The following is a 25,713-nucleotide window of genomic DNA, read 5'->3' as shown; positions in this document are numbered from 1 at the left end:
AAATAAAATGGTTGGGGTCCGTCTGGCCAAAATGGATTTGCTGTGAATTCAGTAAATGGATTAGCCAGCTCTAATTCTGCTGCTAGTGAAACAAGTATTCTAAGTTGTTTCTTAGTTTCTGCTTTTGACAGAAAAAGCAATCAATTAGCAAAGGAGGAACTGATGGTTATTTTTTGACCAATACAGATTTAGTGTTGGAGGGACTCATGGGAAAGATTTTTAAACTATGTTTGATTCTTAAAGGATCTGTGTTATCTTCAATAGAAATCAATTTAAACATTTTAGTGAAGAGGCAAGTAGATGGAATGTTTTTATGAAGGGGCTTGGACCTGGAATGAAGAGATCCGGTTTCTATCCATTCTTTCCCACTAACCTTCTGTGGACTTTGGTAAAGCCACTTAAACTCTCTTGTTCCCAAGTTTTGTCATAAGAAACAGAAACTTTTTGGTCTCATGTTTCTGTATGACTTTGACTTTTTAAGTTCTATTACTCATATTTGAACTAGTTGTCTTGAAAAGGAATGCCAGAATGTTTGAAACTGTCAGATGTGTATATCTATGGTCAAGAATTAGGAGGTGATAAGCAAAACAAAAGTGCTAAAATTTGTTATAGTGATTTTTATTTCAAAATGGTTTGCAATATTGTTTTATATTATATTTTCAATAAACAAAAAAGGTGTGGATAAATAGCTTTTTATATTTGGAAATTAAAGTCAGTGACAGAAGTGAGGGTCAATAAAGTACAGTAAATATAGGTATTTTTTGTGTCAGAGCAATTTATCTTAAAAGACGTGGAAATTGGTGGAAACAGGAAGAAGAGCAAGGAGTTTGTTCTCCCTGGGCTTTGGCTTTGGCTCTCACTTCAGAGGCTCAGGAATTCTGATCTAGACTCTATTAAGAAAAAACACAAATGATTTACATCCTTGTTTATTGCTCCTGATTACAGTTTAAGTTTCCATTTAATTTTCCATTTGTCTTTTGATTTTGGACTTGATGGTAAAAAGGCAGGTTAATTTGGATTTGGTCTTGGTAATTCTGGCTCATGCGGAGTTGGTGTCAGTGGTCTTGAAAATAAAAGGCTTTGGTAAAAATAAAACAGGGAGCATTGGAAAATCAAGTTCCAGTGATCTCAGTATTACTCTTTAGGTTTTGTGCATGAAAAGTATTGACTCATAAGTTGTACCTAAATATTCCCTGGTGACAACCTTTTTTAATTTCAGCAGACAGCTGAACATAGGCACCAACATAGGCAGAGGGGCTGGATTTAGTAGCAGTGCCTCTGGAAATTTAGCATTTGGTTTGGGGACATCTGGTCAAAAGGGATTGGAAGTCAGTAGAGCTGATTGGAGTGAAATTAGCAGTAGAGGATCTGCTGGGGGTGAATCCATAGGTTTTAGATGCCTGTAGCTTAGTTATTCCAAGTAAGACTCATTCCAGAAAAATTTTAAATTAATTAAATTAACTAATTAGTTAAAATACTTCTCTTTACATTTAACAACAAACTAATTAGTTAAAAAAGATTAATTTTTAATAACATCTTGATTTTTTCATCAGTTGGAACAGGGTGTTTTGGCTGGGAACTTGGAGCTAGAAGGGGCGATGCTGCATTTGGTTTTAGAGCTTCTGGTTTGAGTTCATATGGTGACAGAGGCTTTAGTAGCAGAACAGTTGAAGGAAATTGAGTGATTAGATCTGAAGGATCCATTTCCAATGATCTAGGTATTGATATCTCATTTTTGTGTATACAAACTTCTGAATCATAGAATGTTTTCAGTAGGCTCTGTGATGATCATTTTATACTCTTCAGGTGACACCAGTCTGAGAATAGGGAATACCTTTGTTGGTGATAGCTCTGGAAATTTGGAATCAATTTAGGGGCTTTTGGTCAACAGGGATTTGGAATCAATGAACTTGGAGGGGACAGAATGAGTGGCAGTGCATCTGTTGGGGCTGGATTTAAAGGCCTTGGATCTGATGTCAGTAGCTCAGGTATTCCAATAAAGACTCATTCTGGCAAAATTTAAGTTAATTAAATTAACTAAGTAGTGGAAACACTTTTCTCTAAATAACATTTCACAACAAACTAATTATTAAAGATTGAATTTTAATAACATCTTGATTGTTTTTCATCAGTTGGAACGGGGTCTTTGGTTGGGAACTTGGAGCAGGGAAGGGCAATGCTGCATTTGGTTTTGGAGCTTCCGGTTCGAGTTCATTTGGTGACGGTGACTTTAGTAGCAAAACAGTTGAAGGAAATTGAGTGATTAGATCTGAAGGATCCATTTCCAATGATCTAGGTATTGATATCTCATATTTGTGCATACAAATTTCTGAATCATAAAATATTTTCAATATACTCTGTGACAGTCATTTTTATATTCTGCAGATGATACCAATTTGAGAAATGGTAATACCTTTGTTGGTGATAGCTCTGGAAACTTAGAATCCAATTTAGGGGCTTTTGGTCAACAGGGATTTGGAATCAATGAACTTGGAGGGGATAGAATGAGTGGCAGTACATCTGTTGGGGATAGACACAAAGACTTGCTCTGATGCCAGTAGTTCAGATATCCTCTCAGTCTCTGTTCCTAAGGAACAGAGACATTAATGTCTCTTGATATTAGACATCTTGAGATTGAACATCTCAGTTCATCTAGATTAATAGTTTTAATAATTCCAGTTTCTGTGAATGCAGAATCCTTTATTCAGTTGACATCTTGAAATGGTACCTAGGTTTCCCAAGTGTAAAACAATTCAAAGTGGGAGTAAGTTTCGTTGAAACTGAAATAACAGACTTGGAACCCTGTCTACACAACACTTTTCTCTTTCCCTGAACAAGTTTTAAGGCAATTTATCTGGAATAAAGTAATTTGGTGTCAGTTCATTTAGTAGCGAGGCTTATAATTTTGTTACTCAAGCAGGTTGTTGAGTTGATAATGTTTTTTTTCTTATACAGCTTCACGTAGTTCTAAGTCTGCTAGCATTACCATTGTTGAACTTTGATCTATGGTTTATATATCAGATCTAAAAATATTTTTTTCATATTTTACCAGATAAAATTATACACATAAACAGCCTAATCATTTTGTATTAAAAAGGTGTCACAAGCTCATCTGACTACAGTACTTCTGGACCACTCAGCACTCCAGGTAGTTTGATTTTTAATGTTCAGTGTTTATAATGTATATGTAAGATGTTCTGTTGATTATTGATTTGCTAGGACTTGATATTATTATGTGTTTCTCATGTAGCATTGAACATCTAAGTGCTTCTCCTCTTCCAGTACTAAAATTTAGATGACCAATTGGATATTTGAAACAATTTTTTGAATAAGAAAGATTAAATTATATCTTAATAGAACCTAAACAAAACAATGCAACTTCCCCTTTATCATTTTAGATATAGTATTTAAAGAATGATTTTATAAATAAATTAAGAATTTAATCTATTATCACTCAACCTGGGCAAAGAAAAGTGGCCTCAAGATATACATAAATGGCATTGTGAAAAATATTTTAAAATTCTATCAAAATGTTCACTTTTTAAAATTGTTACTATTCTATTCTGCTTGCTTTTAAACCTTGCTCTAAGATTTCATGTGTTTACTTGGTTACATAAAAGGGTCAGTCCATTGGAAATAAATGATAATGGGAAACAAAGTTTCAAGGTTATGAATTTTTCCCTTTGATCAGGAGAACTGATTATTTTTATATATAGATGATTGAGTTATTAGTATTATACAGTAGACTGATTTAATAAAATCTATCTTGGGCCTGTTTGGGTAGTATTTCCCAATAAATTAGGCTACAAATATTCTATTTTTTTTTTAAAATTAATTAATTAATTTATTTATTTTTGGCTGTGTTGGGTCTTCGTTTCTGTGCAAGGGCTTTCTCTAGTTGCGGCAAGCGGGGTCCACTCTTCATCGCGGTGCGCGGGCCTCTCACTATCGCGGCCTCTCTTGTTGTGGAGCACAGGCTCCAGACGCGCAGGCTCAGTAGTTGTGGCTCACGGGCCTAGTTGCTCTGTGGCATGTGGGATCTTCCCAGACCAGGGCTCGAACCCATGTCCCCTGCATTAGCAGGCAGATTCTCAACCACTGCGCCACCAGGGAAGCCCCAAATATTCTATTTTTGAAGTTGAAAATATAGTTCTGTAAGGGATGCAGCATATGTTATTAATTGTACATGACCCAAAATGAATAAACTGTTAATGATTTCTGAACATATTGTGGCTGATTGCTACAAGAAAAAATATGGGCTTCAGAGATAATCATACATATGACTTTGGCAAATCATAGCTGTCACAAAATCAAATTATATATTTAGGATTAAAAAAAAACCCATTGATGGCCTTCAATACCAACTTTTAAATTCCCATGTAAAGACCAAATATCCTGTATATTTAAAGTCAATATATATTTGAAATTTAAGTAATCTATGCATTGTGTTGAATAGGAAAAGGAACCCATATTCCAGAAGCAACCCCCAAATACTCAGAAACAAACACAACTATTGGTAAGTAAAAATGACTCTGATTTATATCCATATTTATATGACCAAGCCAACCAGTACCTAATGAGGTTTCAAAGTAACGAAAATTTGAAACTGGTTTAAAAAATTTTTCCATCATCTATCTGTTTTATACACACACACAGACACAGACATGCACCACACATACACATAAACATATATACACACACATATATATGTACATACACATATATGTATAGAGAGAAATAATATAATTCTTTATACTTATTTAATATTAATGGTAACCCACTCAGACAACATTAGAAAAACTAGCTCTACAAAAAGCAAAACAAACGAGCAAACAGACCACGGCTTCCTCCATATATCCCTTCCCATAGTAGAGACAATTTCCCTTTGGGAAACAAGATGTTTTTCTTTTTTGGTTTTAGCCAACTTTGGGTATTTCCAAGTACTCAGGTATTAATTTTAGCACATTTTGCAGTATGTAAGAAAGAAAAATACAGACTTAAGGTGGATGTGAGAATAGTACCTTTCAGTGATTTTTTTTCTTGGTACATAAACACTTAAAAAAATGATACTAGAAGCTACATTAATTGTTCTAAATAATAATGAATATTCTACCCTAAATATTTTGTAGGTGAAGTTTCTACTTCGGGCAAAGGAGCATATAAAGCTTTCAATGGCCGTGTCTTTTCCTTTGAGTCTTCATGCACGTATAGTTTCTGCCGTCACTGTGTTGAATCTGGAGGAGATTTCAATATTGAGATCAAACGAAACAATAATAGTGAGATTGAAAAAATAACAGTTATAGTAGACAGTAATGTCATCTCTATTGTTGGTCATATCATTTTAGTTAATGGAGAAAGGTAAATGTCACAGTGTTTTGAATAAAGTCTATAGAATTCCTTGAAGTAACCTGAGCAAAAAGAAAATAAAATGTTGATAAGGGAGAGATAGTACTCTTTTCCTATTTTGATGCTCATATTGATATTTATAATAAATTCTTGTAAAATGTATAAGACTTTGCTATACGTGGGATTATAAGATATTATATTTATTCCTATCACAAGGTGGGAAAAAAGGAGTGGTTCTGTTGTTTGACTATTTTGAGTATCTAGATTTGGGGCAACATGGATATTCAACAAAACTGTTAATAGAATATTTCAATTTTCATTTGCATGTTTAATGCTAAATAAAAATTTGAGGTTTTACAATACATTGAAACTTAGGCCATTGTTTTTAGAAGTAGCAATTTATATTTGGAAGGGATGACATATTTGATTATTTTTCAGGATAAGAAAATGAGGCATGATATTCTGCTTGTGAACATTTCAAATTATTTAATCATTTTATTCTTATAATGGACCAGTTTCTTCTTGTTCATTTCTCCAAAGCCCCAAAGATTTATTCATTGTTCCTTAAAAGTCTTTCCAAAATCAGAAGAAAGCCATTGTGTCTCTTCTTCTGAAATGATCAGAAAAAAAAACTTTACTATTTATTAGCAGTAATTATATTTATGATACTAAATATAGAAACACGAATTACCAGAAAAAAACATGATGTAATAATACTTTTCTTACATCTTTTATATGTACTTGTATTTTATACTTTTCAGTGTACAGATACCATATGACAATAAGATGATTCACATTAAAAAATATGGAGAACATAATGTTCTGAATAGCCGTAGAGGAATCCTGTCTTTAATGTGGGATGAAAATAATAAACTCTCAGTAAGTCCATCTATGATCTTCTTATAGTTTGTGCTTTTTGTTCTTTACTTTCAGTTATAAAATAATACAATATAAAGAAAATAAGAGCTAAGGTTTATTGAGAAATCTCTATGTATCAGGCACTGTACTAAGCATTATTTAATATTTAAAATATGGTTATTAATCTTATTTTACAGATGATGGAACTCAGGAAATTCAGGCTAATAAAAGTTAAATAATCCACCCAAAGACACAGTTAGTAAGAGGTGAAGTCAGGATCTTTCCAAATTCTAAATCTAAATCCTTTAGAAAAGGCCCTGTAATACATTCCTAAGTAACCAGCTTAGGTAAAATTGAACATGAAGAGGGCCTGTCTTTTGGTTTGGTTAAAGTTTGTCTTGAGATATTGTCAATATTTTATAAACATACACGTAATTTTTTTTAAAGCTCACTCTTCACAAGCAGTATCCAACTTGTGGTCTTTGTGGTAACTTCAACAGCATTCCAGGTAAGATTTCAATGCATTTTGTCTAAGAAAATTGCCTCCCAAAAGGAAATTATAAAGTAATTCTTCATATTTGGATAAATCTAACAATTAACAATTTGCATTTGTCTATAGAATGAGAAATTGTTAAAATAAAAAAATATATTTATATTGTCAAGTCCATATTTATCTTGAAAATAATGTGTATATGTATATATATAATGAATATCTTGAAGTTAACATTGTTTTCTTTTTAAGGAGACGATATTAATGAGCACATTGACAATAGTAAAATTCCTGGTAATTGTCCCAAAGCTGTTACCAAAAGCTATCAAGTTTGTGAAGATGGAGTGCATGTAAGAAATATATATTTCATTTAATATCAGATTTCAACAATATTCCCTTTGGTTTCAATTTGGATAGCCGACATCCTCTTCTAACACTCAGACCTTATTAGAATTTTGCCATTGCTTCCTCTCCAATGTCCCTGTAGTCTGTTTCTCTGCTTTAATCTAGCTGTAGATGCTAAAATAAGTGTTTTTTTTAAATGATATTTACTATATATGAGTGTAACAATTCTAATTTCCTTTGAACAGTGTTTTAGTTGGTCTGTAAACTGACATGCTTCACCTCTCCATGATTATTTGTTAATAAGGATTGACTTGACTCTTACAGTTTAGAAATCCCTGTAGTGCATTCCTAAGAACTACTTTCTGCTCTCACTCCCTTACTTTTGCCCCAGATAACCAGTCTGAATTGTCATCTCCAGTATACTTTACCTTCTTTCTGAAAAAGTTACAGATAATCTTTTTGACTACACCACTTGAAAATAGTCATCATTTATTCTGAATTTTCTGCACTTGCAGAAACTCTTAATGTTGAATTTGGTAGATTGCACTCATTTGGTGAGTGAAGGAATTTTCACATATTCTTATTTCAATCTAGAACAAAATTCTCAAGACCAAGGTATGTATGAATAGTATAGGTAGAAGACACTTGTGTTTTAATTGACAATGGGTGTTGTATTTATAACCATCTTGTCATCTTTTAGCAAAGCAAACTAAGGTCATCTGCTATCTTCCTTGTGAAATGCTCCTTGAGTTCTGCTGTTAGAATTGCTTTCTCTTTCCTCTGTTACCCTAAGTCACTCATTGGTACTTATGATCTATAAAAATTCCTCATGTTTTTCTCACATGTTTCCTAAGAAATTATGAGCTCTGTGATGACAGGGATTAGGTTTTACTGTTGTGGTAGTTGCACAGTGTGTGAGAACTTACGCCTGGTTGCTCAAAAATGTTAGTTGAATGAGTATACAAATTTATATTAAAGCCAATGTGTATTTAGTAAGAACTTACTATGTACAAGACATTATGTTAAGCCTAGAGATTATAAAGTTCTATTTCTTGCTCCAAAGAAACCTGTAATCTAGTGAGAAAGATACACAAAGAATAATACATTAAAAAAAAAAAAACAATCTTTGAAGATTTCATTTCACTTAATTTTATACCTCACTTGGAGAATGTTATCAGTTGTCCTGGGGCTTAATTGGTGCAAATTGTGTTATTTGCTTGCTAGTAGCTTTTATATTTCTCTGAAAACAAACATAGTTAAGATAGAAAAAAGCTATGTGGTAATTAAAATATGTTGAAATTTGAACTTTTTGTGCTTGACAATATATGTCTTTACTTCCTTAACCAACATGAGAACAGATATGTTTCCAGAGCTGACTCACATGGCCCCCACCAAGAAAGCACAGAATCAGTCCATTTTATTATTTTGCTCATCAAATATAAGCAGACTGACAGTTAAAGGGCCAATATTCCTCTGTCTATTGTGGTATCAATCATTCACCATCCCAATCTCCAGCATTGACAACCTTTCCTTTTCTCACCCCTTCCATTTTCTCAAATTCTAAACTTCATGTCACTTTTAGAGAAATTTTGGATGAGTTTAGGTACAACAAATTTTGAAGTCCTTATATAGCAATCACAAGTATCAGAGGTGAAGTTTTCTTTTAGGAGTCACTGTACCAAATGTAATAATTCAAAACTCCCCATTTCAACCAGTGTTCAAGAACTTTTCCTGTCAAAGCTACAGGGTATTATGCAAAAAAATTTCTGAATTTATCTTTCCCAAAATACTCATTTGATTCTTCATTTTTCCTATGTTTTCTTAAAACTTCATGCTTCATTTCCTAGCACTGTAACAAAATTATTGGAACCTACTTTGAGAAATGTGGAAAGGTTGGCACTTTATCCAATGACTACAAAATGATCTGCATTGATGAGTACTGCCAAAGTAGAGACAAAAAATCCACCTGTGACACTTATGCAGAATTGTCCCGCCTCTGTTCATCAGATGGTCCCGGCACCTATGTATCCTGGAGAGATGATCCCGATGTGGTTTGTGGTAGGTTTTTAATATATTGGAGATTCCAAATCAGGAAGTTTCCATAGCACTTAAAGTTGGGCTATGTTTCAAAGTAATCTTCTCTAATGCCTGTAAGCCCTGGAAGAAACCTCAGAGACCATAATCTTGTCTCTGACATGTACCTGTGAGGAAACTGAGGTCCATTTTGTGGGGTTACTTGCCACAAGTGCTTTGTGTTAAGATCTTAATTGGGAACTTTATAATCAGTAAAAGTCACTGGGAAAAATGGGTAATTCTGTGAAATTCTGTAAAAACTGTAAAAAATAACTGAAAAAGTTATCAAAAGTATGTTGATGAGTAATTATTTTTTTCAGAAAATTAGAAAACCTAAATGAGTTTCATACAAATATGAATATACTTTTCATTTATACTTAGTTTAATCTTTACAAGTTAAAATACAAATAGAATATCAATTTCAAAGTAAGGTAAAATGATACTATATAATATACATTTCCTCCAAATTAAATATTGTATCATAAAATAATGCATGGGAAATTGGCATAATTTAGTTACTGAATATCTTTAAAAACTGACATATCTTGAAAAGTAGACTCAAAGAATCCCATTTGAAAAGATCCACATTAGAATATTATGTATTTATCACATTTATTTTCCTCTAATTTCCATGTATACATATTTCTATATTTCTCCAGAGAAACCTAGATGCCCAGAAAAACATATCTACAAAGAATGTGGTCCCTCAAATCCTGCAACTTGTTCTAATGTGGCTCCTTTTCAAGGCATCGAATGTGTGAGTGGCTGCACCTGCCCAGAAGGTAATAATATTTACACTAAAACAATTGAAAATGAAGTGAATCAGTTATAGTGGGATCTTGTTTCTAACAAGGTATTTAATGAATAAATTATTACCTATTTATAATCCATCCTTCTAACATACTGCAGGGGAGGGGTAGAGAGACTTTTAAAGTTAATGTGCATTTCTGTCTCTACAATAACTGAGGGCCATGGTACTATACAGATGATTCGCTAGCTCTGTATTAGGCCCAAAAGGACTGCTCTGTGGCTCTGAAAATTGTCTATACTCTTGCCAGTTCTCAAATTTCTTAAATAGAAATTATCATTTTAAGTGCATGTTTACACTTGAAAGAACAACCTCCAAAGTGATTTTGCAATACACTGCTTGAGAATTTACTGATGTTTATATAGTTTCGAGATTAACTTTATATAATGTACTCTAGGTTATCTATTGGATGATATTGGAGAGAAAGGGAGATGCGTGTTGAAGGCTGACTGTCCCTGTGAATCTAATGGAAAGGTGTATCAGTCAGGAGAAATCCGTGACGGTTCTTGTGGTTCTCAGTGGTATGTGTGTGTGCTTTTTGTCTACATTTTATTGATAGTGAAATAATACTAATATTTTAATGTAATTTGAAGTAATTCCCTAAATCCACATGCAAAATAAACTTTTCAGAAAAAAAAGCAACCTTCTGGCATTTTCTGTGTTGATATTCTGTCTTTCAATTTTTGAGGAAAGTTTTGTGTTTTATGTAAAATGTATGAGCTTTCTTTGTATCTTTAAAAGACAATGTTTTTTTACTAACTAAAAGAGTGTTTTGAATAGTAAACCGATTGGTGGTTGCAAAACAGAGCAAAGAATAATACAAAAGTATGGTTACAATAATGAAACAATATGCTAATTGCCAATAATATTCAAAAATATACAATTAGAAACAACCCAACACTTTTCAAATAATTTTTATACGAGGTTACATTGGTGAAGATACATTTAATCCAGATAGGATTTTAATGTGCCAAAAGTTAGTGTAGATTATTTCTCTTTTAGTTGAATAGCTTGATTCTTCCTTTTGCATTCAGGAACAATATTCTGACCAGAGAGATTTCCCTGTTCCTCATTATGCCTTTTCTCTGAAATGCCACATATCTGCTGGGCTTCAGAGGACTTTCTAGAATGTACTGTATCCTTGTGAGGAAATAAACTGACTCAATGAAAACTAATATATTATTTATACTGTAATATTTTCTCAATAAATAGGCAATGTTCTGTTAGCCTGGTAATAATATATTAATAATAATTATGAATAACAAGAGCTATGATTTTTTGAATGTGTATAGTTGTGCTGTCCAAGAGAAATATAATGTGAACCACAAATATGACCCACATATATAATTTAACACTTTTAGTTGATGCATTTGAAAAAGCAAAAAGAAACAAACAAGTGGAATTAATTATAATCATGTACTTTACATATCCAAAATATTATCATTTCGACATGAAATTAGTATAAAATGTTGAGAGATGATACAATCTTTTTTCATATTAAGTCTTAGAAGTCTGTATGTATTTTACATTTACGGCAGATCTCAATCTGGACTGACAAGCCGCATTTCACATAATCAGTAGCTATGTCTCTATACTATATTGGACAGTGCAGGTCTATAATGTGGCATGTAACAGGTGTTTTAATACTAATAGTGAAATGTGTTCCATTTAAACAAACTCCTGAAATCCAGTTTACAAGTTTTTATATGTTTAATGCAGGCAGAAGTTATTATTTTGGTCAATGGAATTAGAGTCTTTTAAAATACCAGGATACCACCATCAATGAGACATTTTATCAAAGCTGAGATGTTGGGTGGGGAATGAAAATGGTGTAAGAAAACTTAACTAGATGTCGTAGTTTAAGTTGTGATTTTTTAATGTTGTGTTATTTATTTTCACCATAGAGAAAGCATAATTGATGACATTTAACATAACCATTGTATTTTAACAGCACATGCCAAGAAGCAAAGTGGTCTTGCACTAAAATGTTATGTCCTGGAAGATGTAAGGTGGAAGGAAGTTTGATTACCACCTTTGATGGTGTTAAATACAATCATCCTGGAAACTGTCACTTTTTGGCTATCCATGTATGTAATAGTCTACAACACTTGAGAAAACTGATACATCAAACTACATCAAACTATTTCTCAGCCATTTTAAAACACAATCTTCATCTTTATTTACTATTAAAAATAACAAACAGCCCTTCAATCATTGGTTATGTGTTTCAGTATCTGCTTTCGGTCACATATTGACATTGACAATCATTATTACCTGTGCTCCTTAGAAATTCTTGCTAAACAAAAACAATCAAAATCTCCTTCATTACTAATAATTTTCTAAATACACCGGGAAAAGATTTCCTTTTTCTACTTTTCTTTGTATGTGTTCACTAGTGCCTCAAATGAAACTATCTTTTACATTCCATAAAGCATCTTCCTCTTTCATCATTATTCTTTTACATTTATTTTTAGTTTTTATAATATAACAGTATGATAGAGGTTATCCTTACATTTAAACTCTTTTCAATATTAAAATTTTAAGTAATCTGAATTTCAATAAAAGGGGGATTCTATTTTGTAGCTTGTACCTTTAGCTAGCATGAGAACAGGCAATTTTACTTAACCTTCCTGGTCAGAAACAAAGATGAGCAGAATTTGTGCCTCCTGAAGTGGGAGATATGGGTCAATGACCAGTAATCTGAAAAATGTAGTTGCTGCTATTAAAAGTCAGTTTTTGAAATCTTCTTTCCTTTTTTGTAATACTCCTCACATAATCCATGAGGATAGGGGATGGGCAAAGTGAGAGGGAAATATGTCCAAATATATAGAATCTTTGCTTCTTATAGATTAGAGATTCCTAGATCTTGAAATGAGAACTGGAAGTCAATGTTTGGTATGACTTTTATTATGGGTTGACAAATTAAATACCTCTCTCATTGGATTTGTTAACATCATGGATTTTCCAGAGAATAAACAAGCTATGTTACCTCGAAGTCCTATTAGTCTCAATAATGCAGCGCAATTCTTGTGGAGAAGACGAAAAGTAAAGCTAAAAGAAAAAAAAATGATGCTATGAAAATCCACCAGTTATAGACTACTTAGATAGTCTATACCTTATGCAAGAAACTTGGACCATCTGTAAAGCTCTTGGCCAATCCTGGACTGTACCATTGACTGAACTAGGTTTCTAGTTTCAGAGCAGACTGATTAGATGTAAGCCTTTTGCATATTTAAAATGCAAACATGCATTGTGAATGAATCACATAGTAATAGCATATATTCAATGACATTTTAATAAACATTTACATGAAATGTATTTTTTAACAGGATAAAGATTGGTCTATTAGTGTTGAGCTTCGTCCATGTCCAAGTGGTCAGTCAGGAACGTGCTTAAATAGTGTTACACTCCTCTTGAATTCGGTAAGTAATCAGATTCCTAAAGCAAAATCGAATCAATTGCTCCACAAATTCAGAATTTTCAGGTTGAAAAAGAGAGGTTTTATTGTGTAAATTAAAAGCATAATAAGATTGATAAAGTCTCTGGAAGAGTTGGATAGTTCCAAGGACCCTTAAGTATATCAAAATTACCATAGACACATAACTAATGTGCTAGCTACAGGTCAGCCTTATGTGCTTATTAGATTATTAAAATCTATGACCCATTTAAGAAGGCATTTATATTTGTTTAGAATTTCATGTATTTGGAACTATCATTTTAAGTGGAGATGACCTATATAGGGAGGGAGGTCATCTAGCTTGATCTTTGGTAATTACAAGTGGTTCAACCTTTGGAAATCCAAGTTACCTTCTTGGGTCTTGGTTTCCTCATCTCCAAATCAGGGATGAAAAGTCCTTTATAATCCTCCTCAAAGAATTTTTATAAGAAATGCTTTAAAAATGTTCTATATTTTAGATATTTATAAATTAATCCATTACAATTAAACTTTTATGGGAAAAAATTTCAGGTTCATATATTACACTAAAATGAATTAATATTATAAATTAATATGAACTAACAATGTGTTTTAAATATTAGTTTGTTCCAGTTGACAAATACATATTCAATAGAGATGGAACAGTCACAAATGACAAGATTAGAAATCAAGGTTATTATTATTCAGGTAAGTTTAATAATATCATTTTAAAATAAATGTAAAATGCATTAATTTATTCAATTTTTAAGGATATTAAATGTTTCTGTTTTTTAAAATCTATTAAAGTATAAAAGCATGTTAAGAAATCAAAAACTGTTTAATATGTCAACTGTTGCTATTAATATAAATTATTACTTTAACAGAAAAAATACAGATCTCCAATGCATCTTCCTCATACCTTCAAGCAGAAACATACTTTCATGGAAAACTGCAAATACAAATTGTTCCTGTGATGCAATTATATGTTTCCATGCCACCCAACCAATTCACAGACACTGTAGGTAAGTTGTCTAGATATGATTTTATTTCCAAGGTGCTAATGTAACCATCTAGTGTAATTTTCAGTTGTCTCAAGTAATGACATTAGACCATAAGGCATTTTTACTTAATCTTTCCTTTCATATTGCAGTAAAATAATTCTAACATACAGTGAGGACAGCTTTATTTATTACAAAATCTATTTCCTAAAGGTTTTCAACAATTTAAAAATTTTAAGGTTTTTAAATTAAGGATTTATTAAGTGAGATTTGATAATTTTTGTTTTTTCATTTTGCTAATATATGTTACTAAAGGTTTGACTTGTAGAAGAGTAAATGAAAATATTATACATATAAATCTTTTGAAAATCAAGTTTCAAATACAAGCTAATGTAACTAGTCTTTCTGCTCATAGATTACATTTATTTTACTGAGTTTTTCTGTTATAGAAATCAGCTCTTACATACCGTCCAAATATCAAACAAAACAAAGAAACGATGGCAAATCCCACAGTTACTCATTTAAAACCGTCTAAATTTTTGCAATATACTTTTGCTTAAGAAGGTGACATTCATACACAGGAAAAAAATGTAACTCATGGGTCAGAAGGGTCCAGATAAGAAAGACAATACTCTCAGGTGGCTTATACATGTTCTGATTTGAGCAAAGAACTGAATATGAATCCAAAAAGAAGATGAGAAAATGCTAAAATTTGTTCTGTGCTCTATCCAGGACTCTGTGGTTCCTACAACAACAGAGCAGAGGATGATTTCATGTCAAGTCAGAATATATTAGAGAAGACATCTCAGGCATTTGCTGATTCTTGGGAAATGATGCCTTGTCCTAAAGGAAACCCTGCTTCATGCGTCAATATAGAAAAAGGTAATGTTAATTGAACGTCAAACTCTGTAATTAGATATTTGGTACTGGAATTATAAACTTATTCTGGTAATAATATGAGACTACCAGATAATCCTGGTTTCAGCTAGCTTTTGTTGTACTGTCCCAGTTTTAGAGGGAACAGTGGAGAAACAATTGGGCTGGTTGATGACACTCTTAGAAAACATGTCTCTCTTTGGGGAATGGAGGGAGGAAAAGACACAGCTGTCTTTTTCTATACTCACTCTTTTCCTCCTTATACAGTTTTCTCCACGGTTATAGAATAATAGGGTTAGAGGAGACTTTACCTATCACTTAGTTTATTATTATTCCTATTTTATTTAGTTGTAGAAGTCATCATTTCTTTGAATAGCGAGACTCACTCTAACTGCTAAGACACTTAACGATGCAGCTATAGTTAGATCCAGGTCTCCTAACCACTGCCATCATGTATACCAAACCCCAAATATAGATCTTAATGGGAAAACTGTACACTTGTATGATTCAGCTCATGTTTTAGCTTACCAAAGACTTTCATACCTATTAGTTCAATTTATTTCCACAAATATTCATGAAGGACATGGATGAGGTTATTATCTCCATTAATGTAGATGGTGATAATGGAGTTTAGATAGGGTGTTCTTAATAAGGTGTAACCCAAGTGTTTTGAGTTCAAGTCTTTCTCTGATTGTTCCCCTAGTATTGCTGATTTTAATACATACTTCACTTTATGTTGCTTCTTTCATAAGTAATAGAATGCAATGGAAGGTAAGTTAAGATATATTATGATGATATGTTAATTAGTTATTTCTAAATTAATCTGCATATTTGAAACAAATGTCTGATCAGTTTTTAATAATATTTAAAAATTACTAAAGCGATTCCTTTTGAAAGTTTCATCTATTTGTTTTGATTTAAAAGATGAGCTGATAAATGCATTAAGATCTACATGGTAATACATATTTCATGGTTTTATTTGTTGTTATTTTGTTTTGTGGGTGTTGCAATGAAAAAATGAGCATAGGTAAAAAACATATATATCTCATAGAAACCAAACCAATTTATGTTAAGCAGACTATATGTTAACACTTTTGAGAGATACGTAAATGACTCAATTTTCAGTGTTTTATATATAACTTAATAAAATAAAATACAGAAAATTAAACTATAATAAGATGTTAATAATGTTTACAAAAAAGCAGTGATACCTGGTTACAAGTTTGGCCTCATAATTGACCTCAATGTCCTTTAAATAGGTTCAGTCATCTTCCTTTATTGTTTCCTGGTGACAGTAACTTTTAAAGGCCAATCAACAAATAGTTAAAAAAAATTTTAGTAATGTTTGTCCTAGTCATGGTCATCATCCTTAAGAATCTGCAAATCACTGAGCAAAACATTTTCTACTCAGATGCTATTTTTGTGAATTTTCTCTTGTGTTAATTTAATCTGAGACTAGTTATTTATAAACCAACCAAATATCAATTAAGCAGTTAAAAATAAAATTAGCGTATCTGAATTATTGATACTGGTTGTCCTAATGTATGACCTTCAGAAACACAGATCTGACCTACTTGGATGACAGTACCAACCTTTCATAATTTGACATAAGTATGTATTTTAAATTAAAAGGTACATAAATAAATACTCTGGTTCCCTTATTCATATTTTTATATAGAAACTGCACTTCAGAAAATGTTAACTGACTTAATATAAAAGTCCAAAGCTAATAAAGATTTGCCTCTAAGTTTAAATAGTTTCTGATTATATCATGCTATTTTTGTATATAGTGATAACAAATTATAACAAAACACTTTAAAAACACAATTGTTTTAATAAAGACAAAAGTTAAAAATTTACACTTTCTCTTTTAATCAAAAAATTATGACATTATTGATCTAATATGTGGTGCATTAATTTTCTTCCAGAAAGGTTTGCTGAAAGGCACTGTGGAATTCTTCTTGATTTGAGTGGGCCTTTTGCTTCCTGCCATTCAGTTGTGGACCCTAAACCATATCAAGAGGTATGTGAGGGTCTAATATTAACAGCTTTTTTTGAGAAATATTTTGATAATATTAAAAGAAGCATGAGATATTAAAAATGTTCAAATAGCAGCCATTGTCAGTAGATTAAGATATATGTTTAAATTTAACATTGGATTATACTAATTTATTCAATTGTTAGATATACCAACTCAAAACAAAAAGAGGTACTGCAAAATAGCCCCAAATGAGAAAAGTCTTGAATAAGTTTCTCTTTCTGTCTTTTCTAAGTTCTTGGAAAACTCATTTAACAATTGATTTGCTATTTTGTATAGTTTTGAACGGAAGTAATTCCAGAAGTTTCAAGGACAAAAGTTTTTCAGGGAAGAGGAGTGGTTATGAACTGATTTGTTATACATAGTTTTCCTGTTCTGAATATTTTCATAATGTAATATAAATTTGTTTCTTATTTTAAAGGAATGCAAAAAATACACTTGTACTTGTGAAAATAGTCAAGACTGCCTGTGTACGATTTTAGGCAACTATGTGAAAGCATGTGCTGAGAAGGAAACTTACATGACAGGATGGAGAGCTGGGCTTTGTGGTAAGCAGGATAGAGGCTTTAGATAACTCTACTTGCTTCTCAATTTTACAACAGTTGTGTGTGAGTGTGTGTGAATAGGTGTACTTTAAGCATGTGTATTTACAAGTTTGTACTTTGTTCTTTCAAAGATGATTTTATGTTTTTTCAAAAAATGTTTTTTGTATTCCTTGCATATTTACTTCTTGGTGTATTTCTTCTATCTTGATTAAATACATTCATATTTTAACAAGAACATAATATATATGCATTTATATATAAATATATGTTTCTGTTCAATTTTTGTATGCTGAAATTTAAATAATGTTCTGACATGCATTTTTAACTGATAGTCAAATATTAATAACTTATTTTGAAAAAGTAAATTAGTAAACTAAGGGCTCAACTACTATGTTTACAAAATCTTACTTTGGGGACTTCCCTGGCAGTCCAGTGGTTAAGACTCCGCACTACCATTGCAGGGGGCACAGGTTGGATCCTTGGTCAGGGAACAAAGATCCCCCTTGCCAGGTGGACAGAAAAAAAAATCTTATTTTGTTTTAAAATATTTATTACACTAAAGTCAGAAAGAGAAGGAAAAATACTGTATGTTATCACTTTTATGTGGAATCTGAAAAATAAAACAAACTAGTGAATATAACAAAAAAGAAATACACTCACAGGTATAGAGAACAAACTAGTGGTTACCAGTGGGGAAAGGGGAGGGAAAATATAGGGGTAGAGGATTAAGAGGTACAAATTTACTATGTATAAAATAAATAAGCTACAGGTATATATTGTATAGCACAGGGAATGCATCAAGTATTTTGTGGTAAATATAAAATAGAGTATAATCTATAAAAATTTTGAATCACTGTGTTGTACACTGAAACTAATACAATATTGTAAATCAACTGTACTCAGTAAAGAAAAAGTGAAAAAAATCTTATTAGAAGGCTGATAAATCCTTCATTTAATGGAAAAAAATATTTATTGCACTATTCAAATACGACTTCAGAGAAGTACTTGGTTTACAAAAGAGAAAAACTTTTGTAGAAACACATGTCTATAGATAAAGCTTAATACTACATAGCCAATATCCAGTCAATCAGTAAGATCTGTCAAGTTCACCTCCAAAATTTCTTTCAAATCCATTCATATCTTTCCATCTCTTTTGCCACCAACCTTGTTCAAAAGCCGTCACTTTTCCCCCTGGGTGATTGCAATAACCTCCTTCAATATCCAGTCTTAGTTCCCTCTAATCCAATTTCTGCAGAGAAATCAGTATAATCTTTAAAGTAAAACCAAGTAAAACTAACCTGATCATGTGACATTCCAGTCTAAAACAAGTCAATGGCAATTCATTGCTTTTAGGCTAAAGACCAAGCTGCTTACATGGGCCGTGCAAGTTCTAAAGGCTACTTGTCTCTGGGCTTATAGTTTCTATTCTTCTACTTGCTTTTTGAAAGAATTTCCCTCTCTTGTAATTTAGACATAGAATTACCAGACATAGAATTACCTTTCTCCAGGCTGTCTTCATGCTGTCCATCTACCCCCTCCTTTTCACTAAGTGCAGGTTCCCAGCTGTACACACTTAGAGCTTCCTATCTTGCTTTTTTAGCATGCACCACAATTGTCCTTTCCCCAGGAATACAAGCTACAGGAGAGCAGTGTACTGCCTATCTTGTTTATGGGCTTCATTCTCAGCAGAATGTGTAAACATTAGAGTAATGTCTCAATAATGACAGAAAAAAGAATGAAAAAAAGGACAAGTAGCTTTTCCTTTATTATTCATAATCTCAACTATGATTAATTCACTATAATGCCTATAAACATCAAGTTGAGGTAAGATTATTAATTTTCCTGCTTATTTACATGTTGACTATTTTTCCCTATACCAACAGATCAATCTTGTCCAAGTGGCCTAGTTTTCAGGTACAATGTAAAAACCTGCAATAGTTCCTGCCGATCATTGTCAGAGAGAGATAGGAGCTGCGATATGGAAGATGTTCTAGTTGATGGATGCACTTGCCCTGATGGAATGTACCAGACTAATGAAGGAAATTGTGTTCCAAAATCTCAGTGTGACTGCTACATAAATGACGAGGTCCTGCAACCAGGCAAACTCATCCATATTGATGACAATAAATGGTATGGAAATTACAAATATACTTGTTATGACTTTGAAATCAAGGGACTGTGTTTTTCAGAGAAATAGTCTTTGCTAGTATGAAGTCCTCTTTAGACCTATCATATTTAAAATTTTGTATTTCTTATTAAAGTTTGATATTACCTCTTTTACCTGGAGTGTTCACTACACTGTAATGGCCATCGCTGATTTATCCCACTCTTGTTTGGTTTTAAATGACAGTAGAAAAAATATTCTAGCAGCTACTACATACAGACAATGCAAAATGATTTTATATTCAGACAATGTTTCCTAGTTGTCTCTCAGCATTTGTCATTCAACAAAGAGTTATTCAATAAATATCTACTGTGTGCCATTCTTTGTGCTGAGCCCTGGAGTTACAAAGATGAGTGAGCATTGTCTTGGACTCAGATATTGCAAGGAGGTTTGTATACTATCATATGGTACCAAAAAGGGCCAGTTGCTACTGCAGGAGATAAAAAAACTTCTCAGAGGAGACCAGCATTTCAGTTTTCCTAAGGGATGAATCTTTTTCCCGACAAAATTGGGGTGTGAAGAGTGACTTCTAGTGGACTAAACAGAATGAACTGATGTAGGAAATGTTTGAAAAAGTATTGCACATGCAGGTTGTTGTTGCACAGGATTACCCTGGAAAAGAAGGCAGTGACCAGGCCATACTCAAGAGTTTGAACTTTGTTCCTGGGCAGTAGGAAGTGCTGAAGAATTGTAACTTTTTGTAATGGATAAGAAGGTTGTGATTTCTGCAGTCTGGGCAAAGTAGTCTATCCACATTTCTAATTCAATACACATAAATAGCAATTCTTAGAAACATAACTGCAAAATTGAAGCAGCTATTCCAAAAAAAACTTTGGATGCACCTTCTCTCTTTTCTTTAGTTCCATAAAGATATCACTTAGCAATGAATAATTTTTCTTGGTCATTTTAAAGGTAAGCATGTGTATCAACTCTTTTTCATCAAATATGTAAAACATTTGGTTGGGGTTTGGTAATGATACTTTCCCTGTAGATGCTGGGGAATCCATAGATTACCTTTTTAATAAAACTTAGGCCAGCACCTCCAAATTATGGTTGCCTTCATCATTATCCTGTTTCAGACCTCTAAGACCTTTTATTGGCACTACTGTGAGAGCTAACTTGGCTGTTCTTTGCCCTGTCTCTCTCTGTCTCTGTCTCATGTTTCCTGTACTACTACTAGAATATCAAATCTAAAGTATTATTCTGATTGTGCCTCTTAGCTGCTCAAACACTTTTGTTATGGTGACAGTTGCCTAAAGAATAGAAACAAAAAAAAGAAACAAAAAAAAAGAAACAAAACAAAACAAAACAAAACAAAACAAAAAAAGAATAGAAACAAACTTGCATGTCATTTGAGACTATCTGAAATCTGTCTGTAACTTACTTCTAGTACTTCTCCCTGTAATGTATCCTGCCTTCTATCAAACAAGTCATTGGAACATACCTTGTTCTTTCCTTTGTCACACTTTGCATCTTATCAGCAATATCTGTTGAATCTTACTCATCCATCAAGATCAAGCCATCTTTTCCATGAAGTTTTCTGTATTTCCATAAGAACCTTGTTTGTACATTTCTATAATACATACAGGAATATATCTTATAATTTGGTACATTTTATGCATCTTCTGGGAGACTGTGTCTCATTGGTCTTATTATTTGTGATAAAACAGGTGGTTTATGAATGAGAGGTTAAAGTTGCTGTAACAGTGTATTAAGAAGCTGTCATTGGAATTTTATTTAAACGTATCATTTCCAGGACTTCCCTGGTGGTCCAGTGGTTAAGACTCTGTTCTCTCAATGCAGGGAGCACGGGTTCGATCTCTGGTTGGGGAACTAAGATTCCTCATGCTGCACAGCACAGCCTAAAAAAAAAAAAGTATCATTTTCTTTTATTTCCAGCGTATGTCGAGATGGAATTCTTCTTTGCCAGACTCCCCTTGATTTAACGCTACGTAAGTTTTGAAATCATGATGCTTAAGATATCTACTTTGGTTAAAATAAGCAGATCAAGAGGCCCTTGATTAACAACTTCCCTTGTTCCACAGAGAATTGTTCTAAAGGGGCTGAATATGTTGACTGTAGGAATCCTAAGGCACAGAGAAGAGTTGACAGTACCTGTAGCACTTGGAACATACCTAGTTTTGAAGTAAGTAACATGGCATTAGAGTTCAGTTTTTTAAAACTTTTGTTTCAGTGAAGAAGGAAATTAAAACATCAATGAAAAGTAATTAGAAGATCATATTATTTTTTGTGTGTCATTTTGATTTGTCAAATGTTGACTCTAAATGTATACTTGTTATATTTCTGCATTGTCAATAAAAACTGATAATGTGATGTATTTAGACTGGTGCCTCATGGTGTATATTTTATATTTATTCCTGTAGGAGAACTTGCCTTGCAAGCGTGGATGCTACTGTCCTGTAGGAATGGTTCGAAATTCTAAAGGGAACTGTGTCTTCCCTGATGACTGCCCATGTTCTTTTGGTGGACGAGAGTATGACCAAGGAAGTGTCACCTCGGTTGGCTGCAACAAATGGTGCATAATAAAAGATTACTACTTTATTTGTTTTGGATATTAGAAAGTGTACAATCTATTCTGATTTTTATGGGAAAGAAGTCATACTTTGGGATATTTTGAAAAATAATGGTCAAATGTAGTTAGAAAAAATGCTATCTTTAAAATAGAAATTTTACATAGCATTATGTACGACGAACATCAGATAATGAAGAAACTGCAAAATTTAAACCAATATGAAACATTGTTTTGTGCTTCTTTACAAAAACAATATGAGTATATGAATCTTGATGTTATATAATTGCCACACTGTATCATTGCTTTCTTTTAGTACTTGCATAAAAGGATCTTGGAACTGTACACAAAATGAGTGTCAAACCACCTGCCATATCTATGGGGAAGGTCATGTTAGATCTTTTGATGGAAAAAGTTACAGCTTTGATGGTCTCTGCCAGTATTCATTTATTGAGGTAATTGCAAGTGTGTTTTATCACAATTTTTCTTTACTTCTTATTATTTATTTGTAGGTGAAGTCTGGAGTATTTTATTCTCAAAAAGTGAGATTAAAAAAAAATGGCCCCTTATATGTTTCTCAAAGGCAGTAAAATGTAACATAATGTAAAGATGAGTCTGGAGGCAGTAGACCTAGATTTCACTCCTGGCTCTGCCATTTCTCAGATGTATGACTTACTTTGGGCACATTCCTTAATCTCTCTGTGTCTCAGTTTCCTTAGCTATAAAATGGGGATGGAAATAACCCCTACTTGAAACCAAAGTAGAGAAAATATTGGCACACATACTAAATGCTCAATAAATGTTAGGTGTCATTATTTTAACAACAGCACTATCAGCAATGACAGTTACATTTTTTTGAGTGCTTTTGCCAAGCGAATTTATATATTTTATTACATTCAATCATTTACAATATAAAAGGCTTATATTATTATTCCTATGATGGAGATGAAGAAATTGAGGATTAGAGAGGTTAAGCAACATAAACTACTAAGCAGAAAATGCCATATTCAACCTAGATCTGTCTGATTCTGGAGTTCATGCTTGTTCCATACACCTAAACTGCTTCCTAAGTAACATGTAATGGGTGAAATTTGGATTATTTTGCATTAGTTTTGATTGAATATCAAATTTCACATAAATCACTGAGGAAAATAACCCCACATCTTATCTAGCTATTTGCAGAGCCTAGAAATAAATCTAAGACTATAAACTTACACGATTTAAATATATATACATCTATGGTATAATTCTAAACTTGTATAGAGGTAATGGGAAAAGGACTCAGTCAAAACAAGTTAACTAGTTTGGACTCAGCCAAGGCTACAGACCCATAACACAGTTACACCATTGTCTTTTGGAAATTCCATAACAAAACATATGGTAATTTATTGATTACAAGGTGTCACTGTCTATGAAATGTTTGTCTGATACAAATATTGTAATTGAGTTCCATGTCCCTGATATAAATAAACTATTATTAACATTTAATTTTTAAAGGATTATTGTGGTCATGAAAATGGCACATTCCGTATTTTAACTGAAAGCATCCCGTGTTGTGAAGATGGGCTTACATGCTCAAGAAAAATTATAGTTGCTTTTCAGGTACAGTACTGTTTCTCTTTATTTTCTTTTTCTCTCAGATTATGCACTGCCAAATAAAACTAATGTTTTTGTAAGTCTATCTTTTAATTTACAGGATCAGAATATTGTCTTGCAAGATGGTAAAGTCACAGCAGTCAAAACTACAGAAAGTAAGGAATGTGAACTCAGTGGAAATTCATACTCTGTTCATACCGTTGGCCTGTACTTGATTTTGAAAATTTTAAGTGGAATAACCATAATTTGGGACAAAAATACAAGAATTTCTGTGTTATTGGATCCACGCTGGAATGTATGTATATCACATTCATATATGTAATAATATAACAGAAGCAAATAACAATAGAAGCAAAATCATTTTTGCTGCTGAAGATTAGAGACATATTCAAATGTGGAAAGTGGGAGAATGGCAGTCTTTGTTATAGAACAAGGCTCCACATCTATTCAACCTTATGTGAAATATTAAATGTAATCAAAGATGATAGAATTTGGTGAAAAATAAATGCAATAAACCTGAAGCATTCTAGTTTAGCCATATGTGGTTGCTTGGTGTATAGATAGAATTAATATAATCCTCGGAACAAATATTCTAAGAACCTAAGAGTATACTCCTGTATGATTTGAAGCTAATGAATATAATTATTTTTAAATTCTTAAGGCATTTATCTTGGTCAATACTGCAATATGGGATATCTTGGATTAAATGGGAGCAGAATCTTATCCACAGATTCTGGTTTCCATCCAAAATTTGGAATTTAAAATAGATTTATAATATACACAATCTTAATATCTCTATCATATATCTAGCTATCCATATCTATCATCTCTCTATATGTCTCTAGCATAACTCACTTTTAAAGTTCCCTTTCTAATCTATATAGGGCAAAGTGTGTGGTCTTTGTGGAAATAACAATGGCGATCTTAAGGATGATTTCACAACGAGATACTCATCAGTAGCTGCTGGAGCACTGGAATTTGGAAATAGCTGGAAAACAAGTCAAGAATGTTCAGACACAGTAGCTCAAACCTTCCCATGTGACTCAAACCCATACTGTAAAGCTTGGGCTGCGCGGAAATGTGAGATCATCCGGGACAGCACCTTCAGAGACTGCCACAATAAGGTAGTGGGGCTCTGAGAGCAATGACAGGCACAGGTTTTGCTCTCAGGTACTCAGGTGCTGTGCTTGATGCCAAAAATCTTGGCTTTCTGTGCACCAGTGGTGAAAAGAAATATGGCGACAGAGTTTTGGAGCAATGAGAAAAATGGCTTTAATCTTTGCCTGGCAAAGGGGAAAACACAGCAGGCTAGTGCCTCAAGAACTGTGCCCCCCTTCCCTGGGGAACAGGGAAAGTTTATATAGCCTGGGGCTCATGGTCTGGGGTAGGTGATAAGGCTCAAAGTAATTAAGGTCTTGCACGTCTTTTTTTCTGCAAATTCATGGCCAAAGCTGGCGTCAGGCAGCTCAGCAACTGGGTCTGGTGTCCCTGAAGTTACTGCCTGTGACCTTCTTTCTGAAATGAAGAGTGCTACAAGGGAGTATAGGGGAGAAGAAATGCCAGGTGCAAAGGGTAATTCATATGGAGTCAGAGAGTAACTAGCTTTGTGAAGGACAAGTCTAGCTACAAGT

General features: G+C 32.9%; 1 protein-coding gene and 1 long non-coding RNA gene across 2 annotated transcripts in view; one reads left to right on the top strand and one right to left on the bottom strand.

Moving 5' to 3' along the window:
* Positions 1-25,713, bottom strand: part of LOC309641933 — an 870,732-nt gene that overhangs the window by 93,861 nt on the left and 751,158 nt on the right. The window lies entirely within an intron of this gene.
* Positions 1-25,713, top strand: part of MUC19 (mucin 19, oligomeric) — a gene marked incomplete at its 5' end in the record, with an annotated part of 121,234 nt that overhangs the window by 3,069 nt on the left and 92,452 nt on the right. The window contains 27 exons of the mRNA XM_082421153.1: positions 1,519-1,666; positions 1,850-2,012; positions 2,386-2,514; positions 3,098-3,148; positions 4,457-4,516; positions 5,130-5,358; positions 6,108-6,225; positions 6,652-6,712; positions 6,947-7,044; positions 8,887-9,097; positions 9,772-9,894; positions 10,318-10,441; positions 11,872-12,007; positions 13,250-13,342; positions 13,959-14,043; positions 14,220-14,357; positions 15,066-15,215; positions 17,138-17,232; positions 17,669-17,795; positions 19,676-19,922; positions 21,856-21,908; positions 22,002-22,102; positions 22,341-22,492; positions 22,803-22,941; positions 23,984-24,088; positions 24,183-24,377; positions 24,967-25,206. Of these exons, the coding sequence (XP_082277279.1) occupies positions 1,519-1,666; positions 1,850-2,012; positions 2,386-2,514; positions 3,098-3,148; positions 4,457-4,516; positions 5,130-5,358; positions 6,108-6,225; positions 6,652-6,712; positions 6,947-7,044; positions 8,887-9,097; positions 9,772-9,894; positions 10,318-10,441; positions 11,872-12,007; positions 13,250-13,342; positions 13,959-14,043; positions 14,220-14,357; positions 15,066-15,215; positions 17,138-17,232; positions 17,669-17,795; positions 19,676-19,922; positions 21,856-21,908; positions 22,002-22,102; positions 22,341-22,492; positions 22,803-22,941; positions 23,984-24,088; positions 24,183-24,377; positions 24,967-25,206 (3,571 nt within the window). The remainder of the gene's footprint in view (positions 1-1,518; positions 1,667-1,849; positions 2,013-2,385; positions 2,515-3,097; positions 3,149-4,456; positions 4,517-5,129; positions 5,359-6,107; positions 6,226-6,651; positions 6,713-6,946; positions 7,045-8,886; positions 9,098-9,771; positions 9,895-10,317; positions 10,442-11,871; positions 12,008-13,249; positions 13,343-13,958; positions 14,044-14,219; positions 14,358-15,065; positions 15,216-17,137; positions 17,233-17,668; positions 17,796-19,675; positions 19,923-21,855; positions 21,909-22,001; positions 22,103-22,340; positions 22,493-22,802; positions 22,942-23,983; positions 24,089-24,182; positions 24,378-24,966; positions 25,207-25,713) is intronic.

Source organism: Balaenoptera physalus (genome assembly GCF_965194825.1).
Source record: "Balaenoptera physalus genome assembly, chromosome: 13".
NCBI lineage: Eukaryota > Metazoa > Chordata > Mammalia > Artiodactyla > Balaenopteridae > Balaenoptera > Balaenoptera physalus.
This window is presented reverse-complemented; position numbering and strand designations above follow the sequence as displayed.